We start from the raw sequence: 26,071 nt of genomic DNA, 5'->3' as shown, positions 1-26,071 counted from the left end.
ACAGAGCTAAAATCAATAGGGAAGAGACACGTTCAGATTACTGTCTCCTAGTGGAGACGGGGGGAGGCTAATAAGGGAAGGTCTGATGTTCTCAGGGTTTATTCGAAGACAATGGAGAGGATGTCTACACCGTGCTGATTAGCACAGATCCGTTTACAGTTACAATGGAAACCAAACAAATACAGGCAATGCTCAACATGGTTGTGCTAGCCCAAGCCCACTTTCAAAACAGTCTTCCATGCTGTGCTTCTGCCCCTTTCTTACAAAAGCCATTGTATGTAGTCAGAAACTGTGTTAGCTTTGCAGCACATTGACTCAAACGAGGCGCTCTGCTTGTGTTACTAACAGGTGCAGAAAGCAAGAAAGTACCATCAGGCTAATTAGTGGCTAACAACTTATTTTCTAATAATTTGTTAGCTGTGTTAGCATGTTTGGTAAAGCTACCAAGCTATGTCTAGAGCTAACTTACTCCATTACATACCCTGGTCTCCTAGTTGAATCTCAACCCCACCATAGCGCATGGCCTGTATTCCAAGGAGCAAAGCCACATGAGACCGATGTAAAGGAGTTCCTCGTCGTATAGCCGCCTTATTAGGTGTTCCGTCTTCACATACGAAGGCAAACTAAGGCTGATTTGTTTTTCCTCCTGACACAAAAGCCTTTTCTGATAGTTTGTCTGCTTGTGTACAAGGCTATCAAAGAGGCAGTAAGAGTCTGCGGGCATAGTTTGCATACCTGTGGCAGGGAGCCATTCAGGTAAAACCAGTCCATCTATCCCTGCCTCTAAGGAAATGTCAGCCTCCGTTAAAGTCCAACTCAAGGCCACGAGAGTGGCCAAAACCAGGCTGTGTGAGCTCATCTGTGTGAGAGAGGCAAAGCCCATTGGATATTTATCAAGCTCACGGGTCCAATGGGGAACGGTCGCTCTGGCCATTAATGTGTACTCAAAGACCCCAACATGAGATTGCCACAAGTGTTGCAAGTTTAATGAATCCTGAATAACTGCAAGTTTCAGTATGCTTCACTGAGCACAGTACACACAGTGTGTAGAATCTGCAGTTTCTGTCTACATTGTCAGTTTCACGGCACTGTTATCTGTGCCACTGATTTGCTGATAACCTTCCCTCCTGCCGCTTGCTGCCATGGCAGTGGTGCTGCACAGTCCATGCCAAATTTCTGAGAAATGCTTTGCTTATGACTGTACACAGTTAGGAGTGGCATTGAGAGTTGAGCTCAGTTCGAAAAACACTCAAAGACCAGGGTAAATGTAATGCAAAGGTGCCATCATTTTCTTGAGGGGCAAATTTAAAATGCTTTTTTGTAGGTGTGATTAACTGCAAAGGGAGGCAGAGAAGTTTCCAGAAAAAGTATTTAAAGGCATGGAGCTAAATATCTCTGAATATATTCAAGATGTCTGAAAAACAATGACTGAACTGGCACAGGTACATAATCATTCATTCATTTATTGTCTGTAGCCTACTCAGAATCAGTGGGTGCAAGGCAGGAACACACCCTGGAGGGGGCACCAGTCCTTCACAGGACATAATTTAAAAAATAACATAACGTGGGCGGCATGGTGGCGCAGCAGGTAGTGTCGCAGTCACACAGCTCCAGGGGCCTGGAGGTTGTGGGTTCGATTCCCGCTCCGGATGACTGTCTGTGAGGAGTGTGGTGTGTTCTCTCTGTGTCTGCGTGGGTTTCCTCTGGGTGACTGTCTGTGAGGAGTGTGGTGTGTTCTCCCTGTGTCTGCGTGGGTTTCATCCGGGTGACTGTCTGTAAGGAGTGTGGTGTGTTCTGCGTGTGTTTCCTCCGGGTGACTGTCTGTGAGGAGTGTGGTGTGTTCTCCCTGTGTCTGCGTGGGTTTCCTCTGGGTGACTGTCTGTGAGGAGTGTGGTGTGTTCTCCCTGTGTCTGCGTGGGTTTCCTCCGGGTGACTGTCTGTGAGGAGTTTGTGTGTTCTCCCCGTGTCCGAGTGGGTTTCCTCCGGGTGCTCCGGTTTCCTCCCACAGTCCAAAAACACACGTTGGTAGGTGGATTGGCGACTCAAAAGTGTCCATAGGTGTGAGTGTGTGAGTGTGTGTCACCCTGTGAAGGACTGGCGCCCCCTCCAGGGTGTATTCCCAAGTTGTGCCTAATGATTCCAGGTAGACTCTGGACCCTCCGCGACCCTGACCTGGATAAGCGCTTACAGATAATGAATGAACATTGCTGACGTTGGCTTATTATCTCCCTGATTTTTATTCAAAGTTTACATTCGATTCCATTGCTGCTCAGTGTCACTTTCGTTAAATAATGGAGTTTGTTGCTTTGGAGAATGAGAAAGTGACAGGTCTGTAGCCCGTAGCGTTATTAATGTATTTTACATTTGAAAGTAAGGGTAAATGGGCAGTCCATAACCCTCTGTTGTTTATGAATGCAGTTTGGATGTTTACTGATGTTTTAAATCATATCTTTCAATAACAGGGCACTAAAATATATTTCAAACATTTCCTGAATCTGTAGGGTGTGCTCTTTCAATTTCGTCTCATTATGACATCACCTGTGCCGCACATTCACAATTATGAGGCTATGAATAGGAGCTATGGTACACAAGATACGTCATCTACATCTCACCACCATATAACTGCTGGAAATATATGTCCATCTACTTTTTTTGTGTGAAACACACCGCACCGACCGTCTCTCACAGGTAATGGTATGTTTTCTTGAGGATTTCAACTTTTCAGTTTAAAGCCAAATGACCTCTTTTCACAGCGCTGTTGGTGAAATGAAGCCTTGTTACACAGAGAGAAGACTGTCCTGAGCATTTTAATATGAGACATATGGGGACTAGGTTCATTTAAAGACACATGAAGGATGAAAATATAGTTAGACCCCATAGGGGTCACAAGCCACAGTTTGGGCCTTGAAAATAATTTGTGTGAAAAGAAGACATCCCTCTCAACATAGACACAACACTTCACTTACTCTCACAAGGACGGCTGTGCAGTTCATTAGTCTGTGAAAGTCATCTACAATGAGCTACAGTTTATTTATTTATTTATTTTTGCACAAACACAAGGAAAAACCTTCTGAAGGACAGTCGGGAGTCTCGATTCTAAAAACACATCTGAGAAAAGGTCACCGCAGCCGAGAGGTCAGCATATTTCTAAGTGTGATTCATATCTTCAGTATTAAAAACCCCAAATACCACGTGATTGCCAGTTTTCCAGCCATGCTTTGAGTCTTAGCTTGATATTCCAGCGGAGGCTAGACGCACAGTAACATGACTCTGGCGTCCTCCGTTAGTAGAGGCACAGCCCTGCTAACTGAGAGGCATTGTACGCTAGCACGCCTTTCCATTTTAAAGAACGACTTAAAAAACGAAAGCTTCCTTTTCCTTTCCCTGATCAGAAAACATCCGTAACTGCTCTAATTTTAGTTCATCGTGTGTCACGCTCCCTTTTAACAAATTAGATTAGCAGTTTTGGCAACAGCATTTTTAGCGTCCTTCTTTAATTAGTGCCCGAGCTGCGTTTCTCGTGTTTCTCTTCCTCTTGCTAATTTCTTGCTGCAATGCTGAAAGCGAAAGCAGCGCTTCTCACTAGTTCACCTCCTCATGCTCCTGTGGTTCTTGTATTTACCCCTCAGGGCAGCTCATATCTGATCTTGCCGGCTGCAGCATCATCACAAATTCTATCAAAAACCCTTTTTCACCGGGGCAAGTGAACAAACAGACAGTCTTTAGCATGAAGCAAACAGCCATGACCCCGGGGACTGAAGTGGAAACTTTGTAACCGGTGGATGGAGGGCGAAACCAGCCAGCGACTTTCTCCATAAAGTGTGTCGGCTAAAGTCTGGCTCCTGTGGTGGAGTTGAAACACTTTGGAAAACTGCAAGGCTTTTAGCTATGTTATTATCAGCTTACACAAAGCTAGCCAGGGACCTGGTTTAGCCACGGAGCCACGCTAGCAGGGGGTCCACACTGCTTCTCTGGGGATGTGCAGACTGGAACGGGTGGAGAAGCCTCTTCCATCCAATCCCCCCACTGTCCCCTCCAATGAGTCACTCAGGAAATGAGTTTAGTGTCTGACTCCAGGCGTCTGATAGAGAGGCATGCATGAGGCAAACAGGGCTGCCGAGGCTCTGACAGGCCTGTTTATATTGGCCCCGGCTGGCCAGACACCGCATCTGGAAACGAAAGAGGGGAAAGAGAGAAAAAGAGAGGGGGAGGCAAGCCATACGAAGTACTACTCACACACTGTTTGGGACCAGGAGGCGGGCTGGCTGGGACATCTCTGTTATGGCAGAAATGTGGGCGATGAAGGTCGAGCATCCGGTCCCAATGGCTGTTTATGGTTTCCAAAGACTTGTTGTTTTTTTTTTATAAAAATTGTTCTCTCACTCCTCTCTACGTATTCTTTGCCAGAAATGTCCCAGGGTCTTTTAGCTTTAATTATAAGCTGTAAGGGAGCCATTGTTATTACAACCCCAGCTGTGAGGACTTAAGGGATGCTTCAAGAATTTGAAGCAAAGGAGCTTCAAAACCATCCCAAGTCAGTTATCATTATCACTGGGACGCGTTACACCTGGAACCTTTGGGACCACGGCACTTCATCTGTGTGAAACACCGCTCCTTCCAGGCTTATCTTCACACAGTCAGTCCATGAAACTCATTTAGGTTCAGTCCCACAATGAACATCTTCAATAACAAACGCAGCCTTTTGAAGTAGTGTTACTAATTTGGCTTTAACATCGTGTACATTATTTTATATTCATGCCTCAGGAATTTACAGCGCTGAGAAATAGTCAGTAATAAGTGTGGAAACCAACATGTCATGCATTCACTGACCATGGAGGCTTTTCATTAAAAAAAAAAAAAACGGGGAGAATACAAGACGACATCTGCACAGATGTGGTTCCCATGTAAAATACAACTGAATAATAGGGTCTGGCAATTAATTGAAAACTAATCTAAATCCACATAATCTTGTTTATATGTGGATTATATACATTTTTAACTCCTTTTTTTTATTCTGTTGTGTCCCCAGTGTGTGTTCATGTACTGTCCCTTTAAACCCACACTACCAAGCTGGCCACATGGAATCAACAAGGAGGAGAACCTAAACTCCGAGGCGAACCGAGCGACTCAAGTGGCTCCAACCAAAGAAAAACACAGCGTCTGTTTTGCTTTGACTTTAATTAAGACGACGCTGAACAAAAAGAAGTCAAACGTAAACACTGAGAAACAACTGTTTCAGCCAAAGCACAATCACACACCAAATATCAACAAGAGAGAGGAACTAGCTCCCAGCGACATTAGAGAAATATCCCAGCTTTAACACTGGAGCGTACTGGAGTCACTGAAGTATGAGTCAAAAATACAAAAACAAAATTACCGTTCATTAATCGTAATCGTGATAAAATGTACAATTAATCGTGATATTGATTTGCGCTGACATCGCCCAGCTCTACAGTATTATATTCAAAATTTACAAACCAGAACCATTCTGGTAAACGTCTTTACAGAGGATCAACTGGTGGTCACACGGTCAAGCTTTGCCACTTGTTTCCATTTTAAATAGATGACCTGTAATCTCAGTTCATCCCTCATATATGGAATGATTCCCAACCCTCATATATCCCCATATCCACTTTGTTGAAAATGGATAGCTTAATGCGGTAATGCATTACTGTGTGGATTAAGAAGGGCCACATTAATTTTACCACCAAACCATCCACAGAGCTACTGTGAAACGTTGCCTGCAAATGCTTTGGTTCATTCATTATCTGTAACCACTTACACAGTTCATCAGTTATTCTCCAGTTCCATTCAGTGCTATTGGCTTCTTCAGAAATGGGCTTTACCGTCAAATCCTTACAAAATCCAGGAGAATTACAAGATTTTACCTTCAGAGAACGATAAGCAGTGATCCAGGAACATCCAGGATAGGAAATGGATGTTTTTCAGATGCTTGTGCAAAGTTAAGGGCCTCTTAAATTACAAGGATAAGCAGTGCTTTATTCCTTTCCAGTCAAAATGTGAAGAAATGTCCTTGATTCATTTCACTGCAAAAAAAAGTCATGCAGCTTTAATTAATCAGTAAAATAAACGGGGATCTAGATCGAGATTGTCATGCAAAGCCACTTCTACTGAGCTCAGAACCTCCTCCCTTCTGGTTTCTGCCCTAAGCTAGTGCTACTGCATCAACAAGAGCATGCTAGTGCGTGCCCCAAACACAGTGATTCATCAGGAGTATCCATGAAGCTGCACTTTTAAACATCTGAAAAGGTGAAATGCCCATAGACAGCCGTGCCACCAGGCCGTATGTGTTTCATGCTGAGGCTAGGTTTGCATTAGCATTAAAGATAATCTCATTTTAACCCACGCAAATGTGCTTAATATAAATTCAGAGCCATATTTTGTCATAAAACTAAATTTCACATATTTCACTAATCCCAAATTTAACCAGTCTGCTGAGCCACCACTTATTTTTTCTTGTTTTTAGGAGGCAACCCCTTATTTTTTTGCTCTGTAGCTACAAGGCTAGTGTGGCTAAAAGGCATTGTCAGGTAAATTTACTGGCAGACTTCTGCAGATTTTTATCTGCCCTTGTATATGTCTGATAACACACAAGCTCAGCAGCATAAAGAAAACTGCCCTACACTTCGAGAAAACTGCCCTACACTTCGAGAAAACTGCCCTACACTTCGAGAAAACTGCCCTACACTTCAAAAAAAACTGCCCTACACTTCGAGAAAACTGCTCTACACTTTGCAAAAACTGCTCTACACTTTGCGAAAACTGCTCTACACTTTGCGAAAACTGCCCTACACTTCGAGAAAACTGCTCTACACTTTGCGAAAACTGCTCTACACTTCGAGAAAACTGCTCTACACTTCGAGAAAACTGCCCTACACTTCGAGAAAACTGCTCTGCACTTCGAGAAAACTGCCCTACACTTCGAGAAAACTGCTCTACACTTCGAGAAAACTGCCCTACACTTCGAGAAAACTGCTCTACACTTTGCGAAAACTGCCCTACACTTTGAGAAAACTGCCCTACACTCTGCCCTACAACTTATTTATTTACAACTATTATTATTATTTTAATAATGTAGCTACAAGGCTTTTGTAGTTAGAACAGTAGAGGCTAACATAGACATAGCATAGAACAGGATTGGACAATCTTATCCACAAAGGGCCGGTGTAGTCCACTCAGGCCAGAGCTCACCTGATTTCACTCCTTTAATTAGTTAGGCCCTTTGTGGATAAGACTGCACAGCCCTGGCGTAGAGGCTAGATCACCATTTTCACGTAAACTTACTGCCAGATTTCTGCACAGTTTTTGATGTCAGTCCTACAATCACCTTTAGTGCACATTAAACACAATGTGATATGACACATGTGAAGGCCATCATTAGCTCTGTGTGGAAACAGACCCATGTCTAGGAGCATGCCTTCATTCCTGCTAGGCCTTCTGGGAGATGCCATGACCCACATTCTGTCTTCAAATGTTATCAATCCTGAGCAATCGCTGTCTGCACGTGTGACAACAATGACACAAAGTCTCAGTGTTAGTTTTTCAGGTCACTTTTCAAAGACGGCAGGTTTTTCATGTGTTGTCCATTTTGACACCAGGTCATGAACCAATCATTGTGGCCCAGTATTGTATCGAGATGCAGAGCTCCTCAGAAACACCAAGTACCAAGAAAATATATTTGCAGAACTCTTTCTTTCGGAGTACTACAACCTTTCCTATCACTAATGTACAAGGCTTGTGTTGTTCTGCGGCACGGTGGCTTAGTGGTGAGCACGTTCGCCTCCCAGCACTGGGATCTTGGGTTCAAGGAGTTCTCCCTGTGTCTGCGTGGGTTTCCTCCAGGGGCTCCGGTTTCCTCCCACAGTGCAAAAACATGGAGGGTAGGTGAATTGGCTTCTGTAAAAACTGTCCTTGTTTATGAGTTAACGAGTGTGAATGTGTGTGTGCCCAGATATGTATTGACGCTCTGTCCTGGGTGAAACCCCAGTGCCCGATGCAGTCCTCCAGGTGGACGGTCGTTCCTGGTTGAGAGTACGCTGTGTGCGTTTGGCTACCGCTTCTCACCAGTGTGTGTGTGGATTGAGTGTTCTGAGCAGTGTGTGGATTGTAAAGCATCCTTGGGTGTATAGAAAGGCGCTATATAAGTGTAACGATAACTAACTGCAAGTTTTTCAGGGCTCAAAGCATAATGTAGATCAGTCTTGTGCCTGTTACTGTTTTATTGTTTAGTTATTCTACAAGATGTTCAGAATAAGGTTGAGCAAATATATAGATGCTGCTGTATTTATATATGTGGAGAGTGTCTCTAAATGTGGACAGTGTTTCAAAATGATGACATGTCTGGTGTGTCCAATTTCTGCGTCTCACTAAAGCCCCATCCACACGGATTTTAAAAAACAAGCATTTTGACCTCACGTCCTCACGAATACACAGTTTATGTCACTGAAAACAGGCTTTTGAACACGTAAATTCCCTCATTCCTATAAAGCGAATTACATAAGACTTTAAGCTTCACTGTAAACACACGCGTCCAGCGCTGGATTTCAGCTTCTCACCAGCGGTGATTGCTCTAAGACTGCGAGGGAAGCTCAGCTTCCCCTAAAATGTAAATAAATAAGTGATCAAATATATACTGTTGTGTGTACGTGTCATTGAATAAATATGCACTACAACGCGCTCAACTTTTGTTCAGAATCAGCTTCTTATCGCTGGTAAAGACGCGGCTTTCCTCTCAATCATTCGCGCAGCTTCACAGTGCTTTAAACAGTGTCCACAGAGTTCAATAGCGAAGCAGCGAAGTGCAGCGAAACGAGACGAGTCATTGGATAAATGCTGAGCTTTGTCCCGCCCATCGGACGCTCAGCGTCTCTGGGGGTCAATGGGGCAGTGGGCTGGCCTCTGCTGGCCTGGACGCTCAGCTTCTGCATGATGATTGGATGATCTGTCTGAGGCTGAATCCCTTTTTGATTGACAGCGAAGTGAGCGAATCAGCGATCCTTTGGTGTAAAGATCCGTGGGAGCACAGGCGGACACACTTCACATGAACCGAGGCTGGCCATTGAGAGGACACTAGTCAAGTCCCTGGAAAAGACGCCTTGTTGGTACGACAGGGTCACAGATCATTTTCTTAAAAAGGAACGGAGGGTAGAATTTACGTATAAATGAACCAACATTTTATGATGTAGGCCGAAATTGAGCTTCCCCTCCTTGAAAGACCAGCATCCGCCACTGCTTCTCACATATGAATAAATATAAATGATGCTGTATTAGAAATATATAACGCACTGTTAAGATCTAGATTCAGTAAATACATGACCTGTGTAGTGCACTACAGAGGGAGTATGAAGTAATTTGGGATTAAACCACTGTGTTTGTTCTGACTTGGTGCTGACAGATATGAAGCGTTTAGCCGTATCTCACTTACTGAAGCCTAGCTGGCCATACGCTTCGAAATGGTACAGAACCTGTCTTGTTTTGCTTATTGCACTTATATGCTTCTATGCTCCTCCAGCACTAGGCACTGGACATCTGTCTCTCAGACAGTTTTTATCATCAACACGTGTGACTGAGGCGAACTCTGCAGCTCAGACAAAACAGTACAAAAAATCCCTTCACTCGACGTGCTGACAGACGAGGCTCAGTGCAGCTCAACAGTGCACCCCCCACCCCCCACACAACCACCACCACCACCCCATAATACAGTATGCCGGGTTAATATTTTGAGTCCAAAAAGTAGTTTATGATTCATATAAATTCTACAGATATTCAGTTTGTTAGATCGCATTTTTACATCTCAAAAAAAAAGCAACAGCTTTGATCAATCACGTTGCTAAAAGAGAAAAGCCGATTAAAGTGTGGAAACAGGCACGTTTTTTGCATCAGATTTTAAGGTTTTGGGGTTTGTGAATAAAGCAGTTCGTTTGGAATCTCTCTGGACTAGATCCACTGAGTACAGAGTGACAGCCAAGCGAAGCAGAGACATAGACTCCTCTCCATAATCCACTAACTGACATCCATCCCTCTGATTTTATCTCACCCATTTGTCTGAAGCGTACACTCGGATTCCAGAAGCTAGTAATCCTAAGCTCTTATACCCTACACACACACACACACACACATGTGCAGTGCGATTAAGCTGTATCTCATCCCAGCCTGTTAGACAGGGAAAACGTGAGATACACACAGCTGGGCCAGGATGTCCACAAGTAACCTACTTTCACCGCTACTATATACAACGTGACTCCTGTATCCACTCAACTTGTAACCCACACACATACAAACATACATCTGGCAGTTCATATGGGGCTACTTGTCAATGACCAAAGCACGGTTAACTGAGGAGGGTTTTGCTAGCATACAGAGGCCTGCTGCTATAAATACAGGGCTCCACAGTGGCAAACGTGTGATCGCAGCACACAACGCACATGCCTCAGTGGATCTGTGCTTTTCACCGAATAAATATTGAATGATGATGCATCTTAAAAGTGCATTGTTAACAGAACGTCCACGTGAATAAACAAAAGTGGGGGGTGGGGGGCGGCAGCACGCTGGCACACTTACACATAAACGTGCAATGAGTGATACACAGTTCTAGCCACTGATTACAAACATCAGTATTATTTGTGCTTATCTGAGGGTCATTCAGAAAAATGCAAAATACAATATTGGGGGGGCTCGGTGGAGCAGGGGGTCGTGACTCTGTCACAGCTCCAGGGTCCTGGAGGTTGTGGGTTCGAGTCCCGCTCCGTGTGACAGTCTGTGAGGAGTGTGGTGTGTTCTCTCTGTGTCTACGTGGGTTTCCTCTGGGTGACTGTCTGCGTGGAGTGTGGTGTGTTCTCCCTGTGTCTGCATGGGTTTCCTCCGGGTGACTGTCTGTGAGGAGTGTGGTGTGTTCTCCCTGTGTCTGCGTGGGTTTCCTCCGGGTGACTGTCTGTGAGGAGTGTGGTGTGTTCTCCCTGTGTCTGCGTTGGTTTCCTCCAGGTGACTGTCTGTGTGGTGTGTTCTCCCTGTGTCCGCATGGGTTTCCTCTGGGTGACTGTCTGTGAGGAGTGTGGTGTGTTCTCCCTGTGTCTGCGTGGGTTTCCTCCAGGTGACTGTCTGTGAGAAGTGTGGTGTGTTCTCCCTGTGTCTGCGTGAATTGTCTGTAAGCGCTTATCCAGTTCCGTGTCCATAGAGAGATATTGTGATATATATTTTGGCTGTATCGTCCAGCTCTACTCCTGTCTTTTCTGTACTGCGTTGTAACTCGGTGGGGCTCGGTGGAGCAGGGGGTCGTGACTCTGTCACAGCTCCAGGGTCCTGGAGGTTGTGGGTTCGAGTCCCGCTCCGGGTGACTGTCTGTGAGGAGTGTGGTGTGTTCTCTCTGTGTCTACGTGGGTTTCCTCTGGGTGACTGTCTGTGAGGAGTGTGGTGTGTTCTCTCTGTGTCTACGTGGGTTTCCTCTGGGTGACTGTCTGTGAGGAGTGTGGTGGGTTCACCCTGTGTCTGCGTGGGTTTCCTCCGGGTCACTGTCTGTGAGGAGTGTGGTGTGTTCTCTCTGTGTCTGCGTGGGTTTCCTCCGGGTGACTGTCTGTGAGGAGTGTGGTGTGTTCTCCCTGTGCCTGCGTGGGTTTCCTCCAGGTGACTGTCTGCGTGGAGTGTGGTGTGTTCTCCCTGTGTCTGCATGGGTTTCCTCCGGGTGACTGTCTGTGAGGAGTGTGGTGTGTTCTCCCTGTGTCTGCGTGGGTTTCCTCCGGGTGACTGTCTGTGAGGAGTGTGGTGTGTTCTCCCTGTGTCTGCGTTGGTTTCCTCCGGGTGACTGTCTGTGAGGAGTGTGGTGTGTTCTCCTGTGTCTGTGTGGGTTTCCTCCGGGTGACTGTCTGTGAGGAGTGTGGTGTGTTCTCCCTGTGTCTGCGTGGGTTTCCTCCGGGTGACTGTCTGTGAGGTGTGTGGTGTGTTCTCCCTGTGTCTGCGTGGGTTTCCTCCGGGTGACTGTCTGTGAGGTGTGTGGTGTGTTCTCCCTGTGTCTGCGTGGGTTTCCTCCGGGTGACTGTCTGTGAGGTGTGTGGTGTGTTCTCCCTGTGTCTGCGTGAATTGTCTGTAAGCGCTTATCCAGTTCCGTGTCCATAGAGAGATATTGTGATATATATTTTGGCTGTATCGTCCAGCTCTACTCCTGTCTTTTCTGTACTGCGTTGTAACACATGAATTTCTCTGTGATCAACAGATCTATCTATTATTGCAACAGTGGATATTTAGTAGTCTAGGAAACCCGATAGTGGCTGCTAAGCTGAGGAGCTGATTGTGACAGAGCAGGGAAAATACTAATCTGTGCAATGCCAGTGATTCCCTCAGTGACATGAAGCTCCAAATCAGGATTCAAACAATGGATCAACTAAAGGTTATTCTGGAGCAGTATTTAAAACAGTGAGAACTTCTTCTTCTCATGACATTTATAATGAAAATGGCTTTTTTTGTTGTTGTTGTTGGAACCTCTTTTAGTACATGTATCCAGAACCTTATAGACCCACTCTAAGGCTGAGAGGACACACACGGAGCCCCTCCTCTTCCAAATGAAACACTTCATTAAACACTGGGTCTTTGTTGTTAACAGCAGAGCTAATGAGGGGAAACCAATCTTTCAAACAGACTTCCTCACCAAACAATTTGTGAATTTTTCATGAGCTACATTTACTGCAACCTCTTTCCTCCAAGCAGTTCGTAAGAGCAGACAGAAAAGACCCACGCATATTAGCATCTGAAATATGACCTAATGTACTAGTGCCGGGATACACCTTTTTCCTGCCTCTTTGTGAGGTTAAGCAATATGGGATTTGTTATGTAACTGTCCCAGCTCCCCACACACACACACACACACCAACCTACTCATGCTCTACTCAGAAAAGCCACTTCAGAATGAAACAAAAAACAACAAAAAAAAAAACCCTCAGCATAAGAGTTGAAGACATAGCAAACACTGAGAGACGTGGGCTTTCTTCTTTTTCCTCTGGAATGGGCTGCATTCAACAAGCCAAATACTGCAGAGACTAACATATCGTCTGGCTTCCTTTTGCGAGGGCCTTAAATGAGCCTTCAGCTTGACTCACACCTGCTTAAATCTCCCCAATACTGCTGCATTGTTTGCCTCAATGTGTTTCAGATTTAACCAGCCTTAAGAGCTTTTACCCCTTAACTTCGTGCTAGTATCCTCAGCCGGAAGACTTAAGTCCCCTACCCTCCTGCAATCTCCAAACCATCTTGGTGAACAGAGATGCCACTGTAACTGCAGGGCGAGGACTTTAAAGGACAAGGAATGCCCTTTATGACGGGTCATAAAAACCAGTTCCATGTGTTTGGGTCTGCAGCCAAGAACACGGGCCTCATTTACCGGGCGAGCCCACCGTCTGCGACTTGTGTTTATATTGCTTTTGCTAAGCTGTGTCACATGTGAATGCTTCAGGAGCTGGAACACATGGACCAAGGTTTGCCGATACATTGTCACAGGTTTTTCAGTGACTTAATGAATGGGTAAATCTCTGTCAGAACCCCCGGTACTTGGCAAGGCACCATATGCTCTGCTGTGATTGTTGTTTGATGTCTGATCCCATCAGGCGCGCGAGTTGGCTCATTTGAATACTACTACATGCCGATGTAATTAAAGGAGTCTCCTATAAACAATAGCTCTCATTCCTGCCGAAACTATGAAGTCAAATAAGACGAGGTGTGCAGGGGATGAATCACTGCTAGGGTTGAATACTGTTGACTGGTCTAAGCTGGTGGCCCTGGAGCTATTTCAAGAGCTAGCCTCTTCACATTGTGTTTGTACTGATGCTACACTTCATAACAGTGACTCACGGTGCTATTACTTTGCTATTAATTTTCTAAAACGAAACAAACGCTAAATTAAATTGTGGTTTCCCAATCAAGAGCAACTGAAGATTATGTCTAGCTCCACTACAAACAAAACCAAAAGTGTATTCAATGTTCTCTGAGGCTTAACTCGTCTGAAAACATTCCCTGTCCATTTGCTAGAGGTTCCCAAACATGTGTGCCCCGCTTTTGTAGAAGAGAACTCCAACACACATGTACAAATCTTAGCCTGCAAGTTTATACCAAAAAAGAGAAGATCCTCCGGGTGACTGTCTGTGAGGAGTGTGGTGTGTTCTCTCTGTGTCTGTGTGGGTTTCCTCCGGGTAACTGTCTGTGAGGAGTGTGGTGTGTTCTCCCTGTGTTTGCGTGGGTTTCCTCCGGGTGACTGTCTGTGAGGAGTGTGGTGTGTTCTCTCTGTGTCTGTGTGGGTTTCCTCCGGGTGACTGTCTGTGAGGAGTGTGGTGTGTTCTCCCTGTGTCTGCGTGAGTTTCCTCCGGGTGACTGTCTGTGAGGAGTGTGGTGTGTTCTCCTGTGTCTGCGTGGGTTTCCTCCGGGTGACTGTCTGTGAGGAGTGTGGTGTGTTCTCCCTGTGTCTGCGTGGGTTTCCTCCGGGTGCTCAGCTTTCCTCCCACGCTCCAAAAAAACACGTTGGTAGGTGGATTGGAGACTCAAAAGTGACTCATTCGATTCAGACTCGCCTCGCTCCCTCAGGATACTGCCTCAGCGCACAGGACCTCAGTCGGTCAGACACAGCCACTATGTTGAAAATGTATTTATGTATCATGGTCTTATACTTTTGCCGTATTTCTCAGGCACAGTGCAGTGAATCATACAATACTCTTCTTCCAACAAGCAGCTAACTCAGAGTTAAACAAAGATACCACAGAATTTCACACTAAATGTCAGTTATATGGCCACATCGATACTCGCGCCATGTACACACTCAGAAACAAATACATGCTTAATAAGGACTCCTCCAGAAAGCACCTCTGGGCACGTAGGCATGGTTTCTCCTGAAGATGAATGTGGAAAGTTGAACACGCCAAGTCCACCATAATATATTTTGCTGAATTTATTATCACTAGTGGTTTCCAACCACAGTGGAGCACTGTAGAAATTTACCTGAGGTTAACCCAATTCACCTCAGCAGTGCTCAACAAGTATTAACCTTACTGACATACTACAGGCCTGTTCTTGGCAACCGTTTGTTCTGAGCATGAAATGGCACACAAGACAACATCCCATCTGGAACGCACTGACCAAAGACAAAGAGTTTTGACATGTTAAGTTGTATCCGACAGCCAGCACAACCCGGTGCGAGGGCTCCCGTGGTGGACGACAGCATCGATTACTGTTCCCCAGCAGGACGTCCAGTCGAACTTAGCATGGCACAGTCCAGGCCCTCCCTGTGTGGATATTCCCTCACTACACTGGGGGCTAATCCAGCCTACCTACTGCTCTAGAGTGGGCAACGAACATCAGCTCCGAGCTCCTATCGATACTCAACGACACGCTGTCAAAACATTCAAAGGGTCCAGACAGGAACTAGGACTTTGAACTAGCCCTAAACTAGAATCTGACAGATAACAGTAGACTGATATCAGTGTGGTGATTCAATCAATCGATTTGTTATCACTGGTGACGTGGCTGATAAATCACCTACAAGTGATCAATTCTGTAAACTATGAATGTGGATCTTAAAAGAACAGCTCCTTTTCTTCTAAGTGTTGTATAAAGGTAACATGTTACTACACTACAGTGACTCCATGGGAAGAAAATGAAAACACCAAGAGACACCAACAAAGCTGCTATGAATGCTAAGAAGCTTAGTATTCACATTACTTGTGACTTGTGGACCTCGGAGTTCATGTGACAGCTGATAACTGCAGCCATAATCAATTCTGCGTGCTTTCTCTGAGTAAGAGATCCTGCTCACAGCTCGACATATCAGCCAGGAAACTATTAACTCATTGGTATGTTCTATTTTTGACCATAAAAGATTAAACTGTTCAGAGTTCCTCAGTATTTTCATTGGTTACAACACTTTTAAAAGCCCCATGTTGTGTGGAAGCAGCATTCAGTTTCCATCATTTCAATGTTTATATCAAAACCAATTGTTGTTTTCCAAAGCTCAGGCCTCAGAAGCACAGGTCCTTTGTAGGACACTCATTTAAAGCAGTCTAAAGAGGCCGCATGGTGATGCCACTGAAAAGGTTCTCCACACGTCTGTAACAACAGCACAAACTCTCGCAGGTCACTCACTTCTTTTTACTGTCGCTGTGCAGCGCCCCCTGTTGATGACGTATTCTGTGACATATCCTCAGTTTTCACTAAAACTGCTGTAAAAGCGGCTGGTTCACTGAAAAGCACCCAGGTTCTTATAAACCCAGACAGAACCAGTTCAAGAACCAGAGTTCTTTTGGTGGGAAAGGGCTATTGGTGGCCATTCCACCATCAAAATTGATACTGACTGGCATGTTGTTAGTTAATCTCATTCATTAATTCATTCATGGTGGTGGGTCCGGAGCCTACCTGGAATCATTGGGCGCAAGGCGGGAACACCCCCTGGAGGAGGGCGCCAGTCCTTCACAGGGCGACACACACTCACACATTCACTCACACACTCACACCTAGGGACACTTTTGAGTCTCCAATCCACCTACCAACGTGTGTCACCCAGAGGAAACCCACACAGACACAGGGAGAACACACCACACTCCTCACAGACAGTCACCCGTAGGAAACCCACGCAGACACAGGGAGAACACACCACACTCTTCACAGACAGTCAACCTGAGGAAACCCACGCAGACACAGGGAGAACACACCACACTCCTCACAGACAGTCACCCGGAGGAAACCCACGAAGACACAGGGAGAACACACCACACTCCTCACAGACAGTCACCCGGAGGAAACCCACGCAGACACAGGGAGAACACAGCACACTCCTCACAGACAGTCACCCTGAGGAAACCCACACAGACACAGGGAGAACACACCACACTCCTCACAGACAGTCACCCGTAGGAAACCCACGCAGACACAGGGAGAACACACCACACTCTTCACAGACAGTCACCCTGAGGAAACCCACACAGACACAGGGAGAACACAGCACACTCCTCACAGACAGTCACCCGTAGGAAACCCACGCAGACACAGGGAGAACACACCACACTCCTCACAGACAGTCACCTGGAGGAAACCCACGCAGACACAGGGAGAACACACCACACTCCTCACAGACAGTCACCCGGAGGAAACCAACACAGACACAGGAGAACACACCACACTCCTCACAGACAGTCACCTGGAGGAAACCCACACAGAAACAGGGAGAATACACCACACTCCTCACAGACAGTCACCCGGAGGAAACCCACACAGAAACAGGGAGAACACACCACACTCCTCACAGACAGTCACCCGGAGCGGAACTCGAACCCACAACCTCCAGGAGCTGTGACAGAGACACTACCTGCTGCTCCACCGTGCACTGTTTTTTTACTATAATGAAATTAACTGTTTTTCCTCTAAATCTGTTACTAGATAAAGTAGGACTGGTCTCAAGAAATGAGAGCTGAGAGCGTCCTGCTGTGAACATAACTCTCCACAAAGACAACAGTTAATACACATCCATCTGTATCTGACATAGCTGACACACAAGTGTGACTTACGCTCCAGTCACATTCGTCTCTGCATTCGCCTTGAGGGCAGAGGGGAAACGGCCAGTTTTGTACGGAAGACATCACAGGACCCAATCCCTTTCCACCCTCACATTTCCAGCCACTTAAATAGAGGAGCCTCGTTTTTTGACAATGAGACCACTGTGCCTGTTCCACCAGAACAAAAATACACATCAGATCCCTTCCGTCAGCTTGAGGCCAGGGGGATCACGCTACAAATATGTGCCCCCGTTTTTTTCCTTTCTGTATATTCCTAATCATTTGCAGAACCAATAACTGGAACTCAACACTGAAAATCATTCTCTGCAAAGGAAACTTCACTACTTCTCCAAAATACCTTTGGGATGAGATAAAGTGGCTTTCTTTTATCCAAAACTAATCACTCAACATCGGGACCTGACCCCACTATTGCTGTGATAGCTCAATAGCTATCAATGCCTAGCTCAAAGCAGGGCAAAGCTTTACCAAATGTTTGTTAGATAGAGACTACGTGTTTATGGGGGTTTACGTAAGGTCTTAATTGAATAAGACCACTCCAAACATCAGCTCTGGTTACGCCACTCCAGTTACCTCAAGGCCTATTAAGACTGAAAGTAAGTATATGTATATAAAATCCGCTCTAAACACTGAGTTATTGTTGTAATTACGGTATGATCTCAGCAATACAATACACAGACATGCTTCACAAAGTCTGTGCTGAAATGTAGGTCATTGCATACATTCTGATCTTCACCTGTGCTAAACTTTCCCACATCAACGCTGGACTTTGTCAGACAGAGGACCCAAAGGCAGACCTTGTAGGAGTATTACAGTGTTATCACAGTAGACTAGTTCACCTGTCAGCAGTGATTTCATCACTGGCTTTGTCCCCACAATTCCCCATTCTCCTAAGGCTGTACCCAGTAAACATTTAGCCGTTGATTCAACGTTGAAATAACGTAATGACTGCCGTCTAATCAACGTTCTCTTAAGGTTGAAAATGAAAGTTGAAAAGACGTCCAAACACAGACATTGAAAAGACGACTATTAGACGTGTTTTGGACGTCCATTGACGTTATTAATTGGTCCCGAAATAAATTACTTGTATAAAACGCATTTTGGACGTCCACTGACGTTATCGATTCGTCACCACTTAACTAACTTATTAAGATGGATTTTGGACTTCCATTGACGTTTAAAATATGTCCTTGACGGACAGACTACTTTTAGACCTATTTTGAACGTCCAGGGACGTTCCTTGTTTACTGGGACAGATTGCTTTATAACACACTAATGACATGTGCGCCGAAAGGGGAAATTCAACAGACATTTCAATATTTCTGAATGGCTGTTTACATCTGTGTGATGTAGTTCTGAAATGAAACGCTCCATTCCAGAGAAACTGACATCTCACCGTGTGGGTCAGAGGAGACAGACGTACGAACATTTAAGCTACATTACTAAATTTGTTACATTTAAAAAACGTTTTGTCAGAGGCTTGAGAAAAATGTTTGGTATAAAACGCTGTTTGTTATTGGTTAATAATTAAATGTGGAGGGAGACAAAACACTCCTAAAAATATGTTTGATACCTACTGTTATCAGTGTAATATCAAACTTACATTTAAAACCTAATTAAACGGAAGACTGTTTTTGTTATTTTCGATACTAAATCAAATGGCTAGACTGCCTCCATTTAAGGCTGAGTTCTTCTAAAAGACACCACTCCAGCCTTTTGCAGTTTGTTTACATGTCAACAACTGAAACGTATAAAAGTTCTTGGAAAAATAGGTGGCTTTTCCCTTTAACACTGGTCTGTCAGTTGTATATGTGGCCTTCAGAAACAAATAACTCAAGCCAACTGTTTGCACGGACCCTCAGATATGAACCCACACCAGTCCTCCATACAGCCACCAAGCCACGTTCCCCCAAAACATCATGTTTCACTCAGAAATATCAGTGGTTCAGTGTAGGGCCTGACACATGAAATGCCTACAATTCGTTTAGGATGTATATCTCATGGGCAAGACCTGCAAACAGACGATTATCAGAGAGAAACAGAGGTTTAAAAATGGGGGACACCTCGTACCTTGATTGTCCTCATCCATGTTTGCCGTTCAATAGAAAAAAAGCCGTGAGACGATGCCGTAAATGACAGGATCAATGTAAAGTCCCAGCCCCAGCTGCTCTTTATTACAATGTATTTACGTTGAAGGCTGCATTGACAGAGAGTCCGCCTCCTGCCTTTCACTGAACACCTAACTGAAAATGAAATGCGGTGTCACGGTTTAATCCAGCATCACTGTCCGCTTTTGACGTCGACGCGTGCCGCTAAAGCTGTTCAGTATCATCCGGAGAAATGAACGTCCTCTTGTTGTACTCTGACCGACACTGGCATCAGTGCTCCACGGCTCCGCCAGAATAACGCTAGCTCTTACTGTGGTTTCTTTCCCCACCTGTATTCCAGTAAAGGCCCGCCTCCTGTGTGCGCGTTCACAAATCACAAACACGAAGGTGGAACAGTAGCAGCCAATCGCAGTGCAGCATAGGCGGGACTTGTCGGAAAACGGGTTGTCATGAGTGCGTCATCAGGCTCGTTCCCGCCCATTCCAGACACTAGCTACAAACCGGTGTGGTCATGTGACTCGTGGCGTTGTGGACCACTACAGCGTTACCACGACGACCTGATTTGGACGGCGCATGCGCAGACATTCACGCTTGTAGCTTAAAGCAGCAAATATACTGTTTTCCAAAGCAAATTTAAGCTTTATATTCAATAGTGAGTAACTCTAAACACACATAAACACGATTTAGCCTTCCCTGTCCTTTACAGTTTTAAACAAATGGAGTACCTGTAAAGTGTGTTTATTTACAACTGACGATATCCGTGTTGAGGTAGTCTTCTGTTTAAACAAAACATGAAAAAAAAACACATGACGTTCAAAGAAAAAGGGCAGTGTTTATTCACAATTATTTTCGAAGAAGAAATTAGTGAAATATCAGAGCTATCAGCAGTGTACGCAGGTATGATGTTCTGCGCATGCGCTTTCCAAATCGGACAGCGGCGCGTATCTAGTAGCGACACCCTCCCTCAAATTTTCTCAAGACACTTACACCATAACGGTCACTAATTATTTCAGGGAAATAGACCTGATAAGTTGATAGCCTCGGCTTGTTATTAGGCTGGCGAGTATAGCCTTGATCACCACAACGAGACAGACCCACGAACATAACAGAAAGTTGCCCAAAATTATTTAGGCTAATGTTGACCTAAATGCTTATGGTTGTAGAATTTTCTGGAACATAAGCACATTGACTATGTCCTAAACATAGGACATGTTCTACTATTTTGACCTAGGCGTTAACCATTTAGATATTCACACATAACCATAGGCCATTTAATACCACACTAAACAATAAAGCTAAAGAAAAGTGTATATATATAATTTGGTATCGTATATTAGTATGTACTTTTCCCCCAGCCATACTACTGAATATAGTGGTAGGCAAGTATATTTGTGGTAGGGCTAAAAATGTAATTATGCCATATTTCATGTGCCTATCTATTAATATTTGTAGCAGTGGCGTTACTACATTTCTGAATTGCTGTAATGTTTGACATACTATACACGGTTTGTGGTTTTGGATGTAGCCATAGCTTCACGTTTAACTTAAGTTCGGCTTCTAAACCGACTGGAAATGTGACTTATATTTGCTGAGACATCTACATTACTGCAGCCAAGTGATTTTTTTCCCTTACTCTGTGTCAAAATTTGAATCATTTAGCCACAGGTAATGGGTGTGTGGAAAATTAGAAGAGAATCAACCCCAGTGCCGTGTTCATTCCTCTCATAAACAGAAAGGATGGACACTCACGGCGGAGAAGCCTAACAGTATCGCCAGTGTTTCTTCCACACACTGTTTCAATTAGAGCATTCCAGCCTCTTGGAAAATAAGAAGGGGGTGGGGGTTCTGTAGTTACTTTTACCCCATATAGTAGGCTAGCTCAGCAGTGAGTGATTTAATATCTATTTTTCCGGACTTGATGTAGAATCCAAAATTTGCATGAGCTGAGATCAGGAGACGTGCATCATTTTGGACGTGAAGTGGAGCGGAATGTGGAGCAGAGTTTACATTGGAATTGATAGTGGAAGCAGATGGAGCTCTCCACGAGCAATGACAGACACAAACATGAAGAATTTGTCCGTCCAGACTTATCTATTTCACCCCTCCTTTGCGCTGTGATATTAGGGATAGAGGGAAATATATCATCAAGGAAAGATAGAATATTTAACAACTATTTATGAGTTGGAACTGTGCCTCACGTCATACAGAGAGATGCCATAGTGAGACCTCTTAGACTGTATCAGTAGTCATGAGGCTGAATTATATTTTCCAGTAGATCACAGCACTGAAAAGAGATTCCGAGGTATTTCTCCAAGTGTATAAAACAGTGGATTTGGGCAGAGCAGGAGTTATGGAGAGACAGGGAGGGAAAGAGTGAGAGGCAGACTTAGGGGATTGGTGGGGTCTCCAGTCTGGGGGAGTATTTCCTGTTCAGAGAGCAGATGTCTGACCCAGTCCAGGAAACTCTCTGTTTTTTTAGTTTTCCCTTCTTTAGCATTCACTGGATGGAGGCACTTTCATATACAAATCAGCCTTTTTGTGGTTTTAATATCTCAAAGCTGCAGGTAGAAAAATAGGTCATGCGCATAATCGCAGATGCATAAAAACAGCCCAAAATGTTCATCCTGAAGTATCAATTTCTCCCACTGGCGAATCTGCTGCTTGGGTGAAGTGATGCATGCTAATTGCAGCATAATGAATACATGGAAGGAACACATCTTTTATATGTTTTGAAATTCCAATCATTCTTGGACTTTTGACCAACTGTTGCACTGTAAGAACTTTAGGCCAGTGATAATATGTATAAACAGACATTGCAGATCATTATAGAAGATCACATGAGTGAACATGCTCCATAATATCCACCCCCCACCTCTGTCGTCTGGCATCACCAAAGCATGAGTTAATGTGCATGATTGCATTAACTGTATGGCACGGCTGTGGCAGAGTGCACTTAGCGGCCCGCCCGGGGGCAGGCTCCTCAGGGGCGGTGCGTGTCTGGCTGATTATGGCGTCAGTCAATGAAGATAGAGGCAAGCTGACCGACTTCAAGCAGCCAGAATGAGCCCCCCATTTTCACATGCTCTAGTCAGGCCAGGGGGCAGGTTTCCCCATCCCCCTTCCTATACCCCCAACCGCAACCCTCATACCCCATACCTCCAGATTCAAGGCAGGCAAAATGAAGCACCACCCTACTTTTTCCTTTGGGAACTTTACACTGTGTAGTGTTTTAAAGAATGTGTACAGTGCACTGTACTGTATTTCCATCATCGGCCCCTGACAGTTCACAAACTAGGGTTTGCTTTATTTACAAATGAAGTCATTGGTGAAACTGACATTGGTGACATTTGACAAAAAAGGTTTTTCCTTTGACTCTTCGTTATCTCTTATTTTACAGATATGACACATAAAAAATATAAATTATTCTTAAATTAACCATACATTATATTCATTCATTATCTGTAACCCTTATCCAATTGAGGGTCGCGGTGGGTCCAGAGCCTACCTGGAATCATTGGGCGCAAGGCAGGAATACACCCTGGAGGGGGCGCCAGTCCTTCACAGGGCAACACAGACACACACACACACATTCACTCACACCTACGGACACTTTTGAGTCGCCAATCCACCTACCAATGTGTGTTTTTGGACTGTGGGAGGAAACCGGAGCACCCGGAGGAAACCCACGCAGACACAGAAAGAACACACCACACTCCTCACAGACAGTCACCCGGAGGAAACCCACGCAGACATGGGGAGAACACACCACACTCCTCACAGACAGTCACCCGGAGGAAACCCACGCAGACACAGAGAGAACACACCACACTCCTCACAGACAGTCACCTGGAGCGGGAATGGAACCCACAACCTCCAGGCCCCTGGAGCTGTGTGACTGCGACACTACCTGCTGCGCCACCGTGCTGCCCCCATACATTATAAATTAACTTAATTAAATTAACAACTCTTACCTAAAGTAAATACCTAAAGGACACATTTATATGAATGTTTAAGGGGAAGTAGATTTCACTGAAGAGATTTTACACAGCTCTCTTATGGTAAACATAGGTGCAAATTTCACTTAAGATATATGCCGTGCCCTCTGGGTTATAAAGCTGTTGCAGAACATTCATAATGTATATTAAGGGGTCATTTGCCCAAAAGTTTGGGAACCTGTGGTGTAACTTGAATATCATCGCTTTCCCAAACGACAACAAACTCCCAAAATAGTAATTTACAGTAGAAGGAGAGAGGGCGGCACGGTGGCACAGCAGGTAGTGTTGCAGTCACACAGCTCCAGGGACCTGGAGGTTGTGGGTTCGATTCCTGCTGCGGGTGACTGTCTGTGAGGAGTTGGTGTGTTCTCCCTGTGTCTGCATGGGTTTCCTCCGGGTGACTGTCTGTGAGGAGTGTGGTGTGTTCTCCCTGTGTCTGCATGGGTTTCCTCCGGGTGCTCCGGTTTCCTCCCACAGTCCAAAAACACACGTTGGTAGGTGGATTGGCGACTCAAAATTGTCCGTAGGGGTGAGTGTGTGAGTGAATGTGTGAGTGTGTGTGTGTTGCCCTGTGAAGGACTGGCGCCCCCTCCAGGGTGTATTCCCGCCTTGCGCCCAATGATTCCAGGTAGGCTCTGGACACACCGTGACCCTGAATTGGATAAGGGTTACAGATAATGAATGAATGAACAGTAGAAGGAAAAAACCTTCTTAACTGTTCATTTGTCATCAAATTTACACACAGTGTGAAGGACAGCTGCTTTGTTCAAATGATGCAGGAAAGTAAACATCCATGTTTTTCAACATCAACCTATTAATGAATGATTCTCGTAAAAACATTTTTGTAAATGAGATTAATATAAAGGTAAGAGAGATACATGTATGTAAGTTTACTCCACGTCTTGGACATCAGTGCAGCTGGGTTCCATCTTTCAATCCCAGTCCTTTTTCTTTTACACCTCCACACCCTAATCTTCACTGGTACAGGGACGTCAAAAACGGGCCCTGTGTCAGCACTCTTTGACGTTTTGATACAAAAGACCCAAGTTTAACTCTCCAAGGCCAGGGGAAGAGGCAGTGAAAGGGGGCTTCCTGCAGTGAATGGCTGGTGCTGGGGAAGAGGGTAAGACAAGGCCAGAGGAAGCCCTGTGTCCGGATATCCTCTGTGGCTGAGCCTTTTGCTTTCTGCATTAGCAGACTGAATGGACAGAACAACAGCTGCTGTCCCAGATTGAAGTTTTCTGAACTGAAAAAGCATGATTTTGATTTAATCGAATAAAAGCATGTAATCGAATAGTCCTCGTGGGTTAATGAATCTAATTTTTGCATCTAACATTGTCTGCCTCGGCTTTTAAACGGCAGTTCACTCATATTTGATCTGAATGTGCGTTCCGATTGATCTACTGTGTGCAGTAAAGTATTAGAAGTATTGGTAGCTTTTGAATTCAGCTGCTGAAAAGTGAACCCAGTGCTTACTGGTATTTAACTGTGTACACACCTCTAATAATTGCCATAGAAAAGCACTGACTAATAGAATGGAATGCTCTCAAACAATGACACGAGCAGATGATCAGCACGGTCAATGCCAAACGTGGGCTAGACGAGGAAAAAGCTCAAGGCTTTGGAACACTGGGACTGTGTTCTCACAAGTTACAGCATTTTAAAGACTTTTTACTTCATATTTTCTGTAGTTTTCCGTTGGATTATAGTCGGATGGGACTAAATTTGACACGTGACATCAGGTCTGCCACAGAACTAGTGAAAGTTAACGATATATTTACATCACACACCACGATAAACATACTCCCTTCAAGTGCATTCAGCCTGTAAAGCCCTGTTGGGATCGGCTCAGGAGGAGCTTTGTAATGTAACAGTTAATGCTTCTCCTCAGTGATAAAACTCATGCATCCGGACCGCATTATAATTACAAAACAGTGTGTTAGTTTCCCCATAACCTTCTACAGCTCCTATGACGTTAGGGGCAGTGCCCCATAAGTACTCGTTCCTCCAGAAGCCGCCAGTGGGATCTCCAACAGTTGGGTTCTCCTTTGATGTTCTTGGGCAGCACAGAACACAGATTCTCATTACAATATCATGACCACACTTTGTGTGTTTAGTCATATCACAGACTGCAATTCTCAGCTGTAGTCCAGTGCGGAGGCGTCCAAACCCAGAGCAGGTTAGATTTACACTAGTGCTGTTACTCCGCTACTGATATCCACTTTGTTTACACGGCCATGGCAAAGCCACTGTCTATCATTCTGAGATATGATTCACGAGTAACCAATTATATGAGAGAGAGAGAGAGAGAGAGAGAGAGAGAAAGCGAGAGAGAGAGAGAGAGAGAGAGAGAGAGAGAGAGAGAGAGAGAGGGGAGAGAGAGAGAGAAAGAGAGAGAAAGAGAGAGAGATGA

At 44.9% G+C, this 26,071-nt stretch overlaps 1 protein-coding gene across 3 annotated transcripts in view; it reads right to left on the bottom strand.

The window, feature by feature from the left end:
- cyth3b (cytohesin 3b) overlaps positions 1-19,920 on the bottom strand; it is a 47,316-nt gene extending 27,396 nt beyond the window's left edge. Inside the window, exon 1 of one of the 3 annotated variants that reach the window (XM_066641904.1) lies at positions 19,626-19,920. In XM_066641904.1, the coding sequence (XP_066498001.1) occupies positions 19,626-19,644 (19 nt within the window). In that variant the 5' untranslated portion in view covers positions 19,645-19,920. Of the gene's footprint in view, positions 1-469; positions 634-19,625 lie in introns of those variants that run through there. The other 2 variants (XM_066641903.1, XM_066641905.1) reach the window with 2 other exon arrangements.
- Positions 19,921-26,071: the final 6,151 nt, after the last annotated feature.

Source organism: Hoplias malabaricus, chromosome 13, assembly GCF_029633855.1.
Source record: "Hoplias malabaricus isolate fHopMal1 chromosome 13, fHopMal1.hap1, whole genome shotgun sequence".
NCBI classification, from domain to species: domain Eukaryota; kingdom Metazoa; phylum Chordata; class Actinopteri; order Characiformes; family Erythrinidae; genus Hoplias; species Hoplias malabaricus.
The sequence above is the reverse complement of the archived record's forward strand: the minus strand, read 5'-3'. Positions and strand labels throughout refer to the sequence as shown.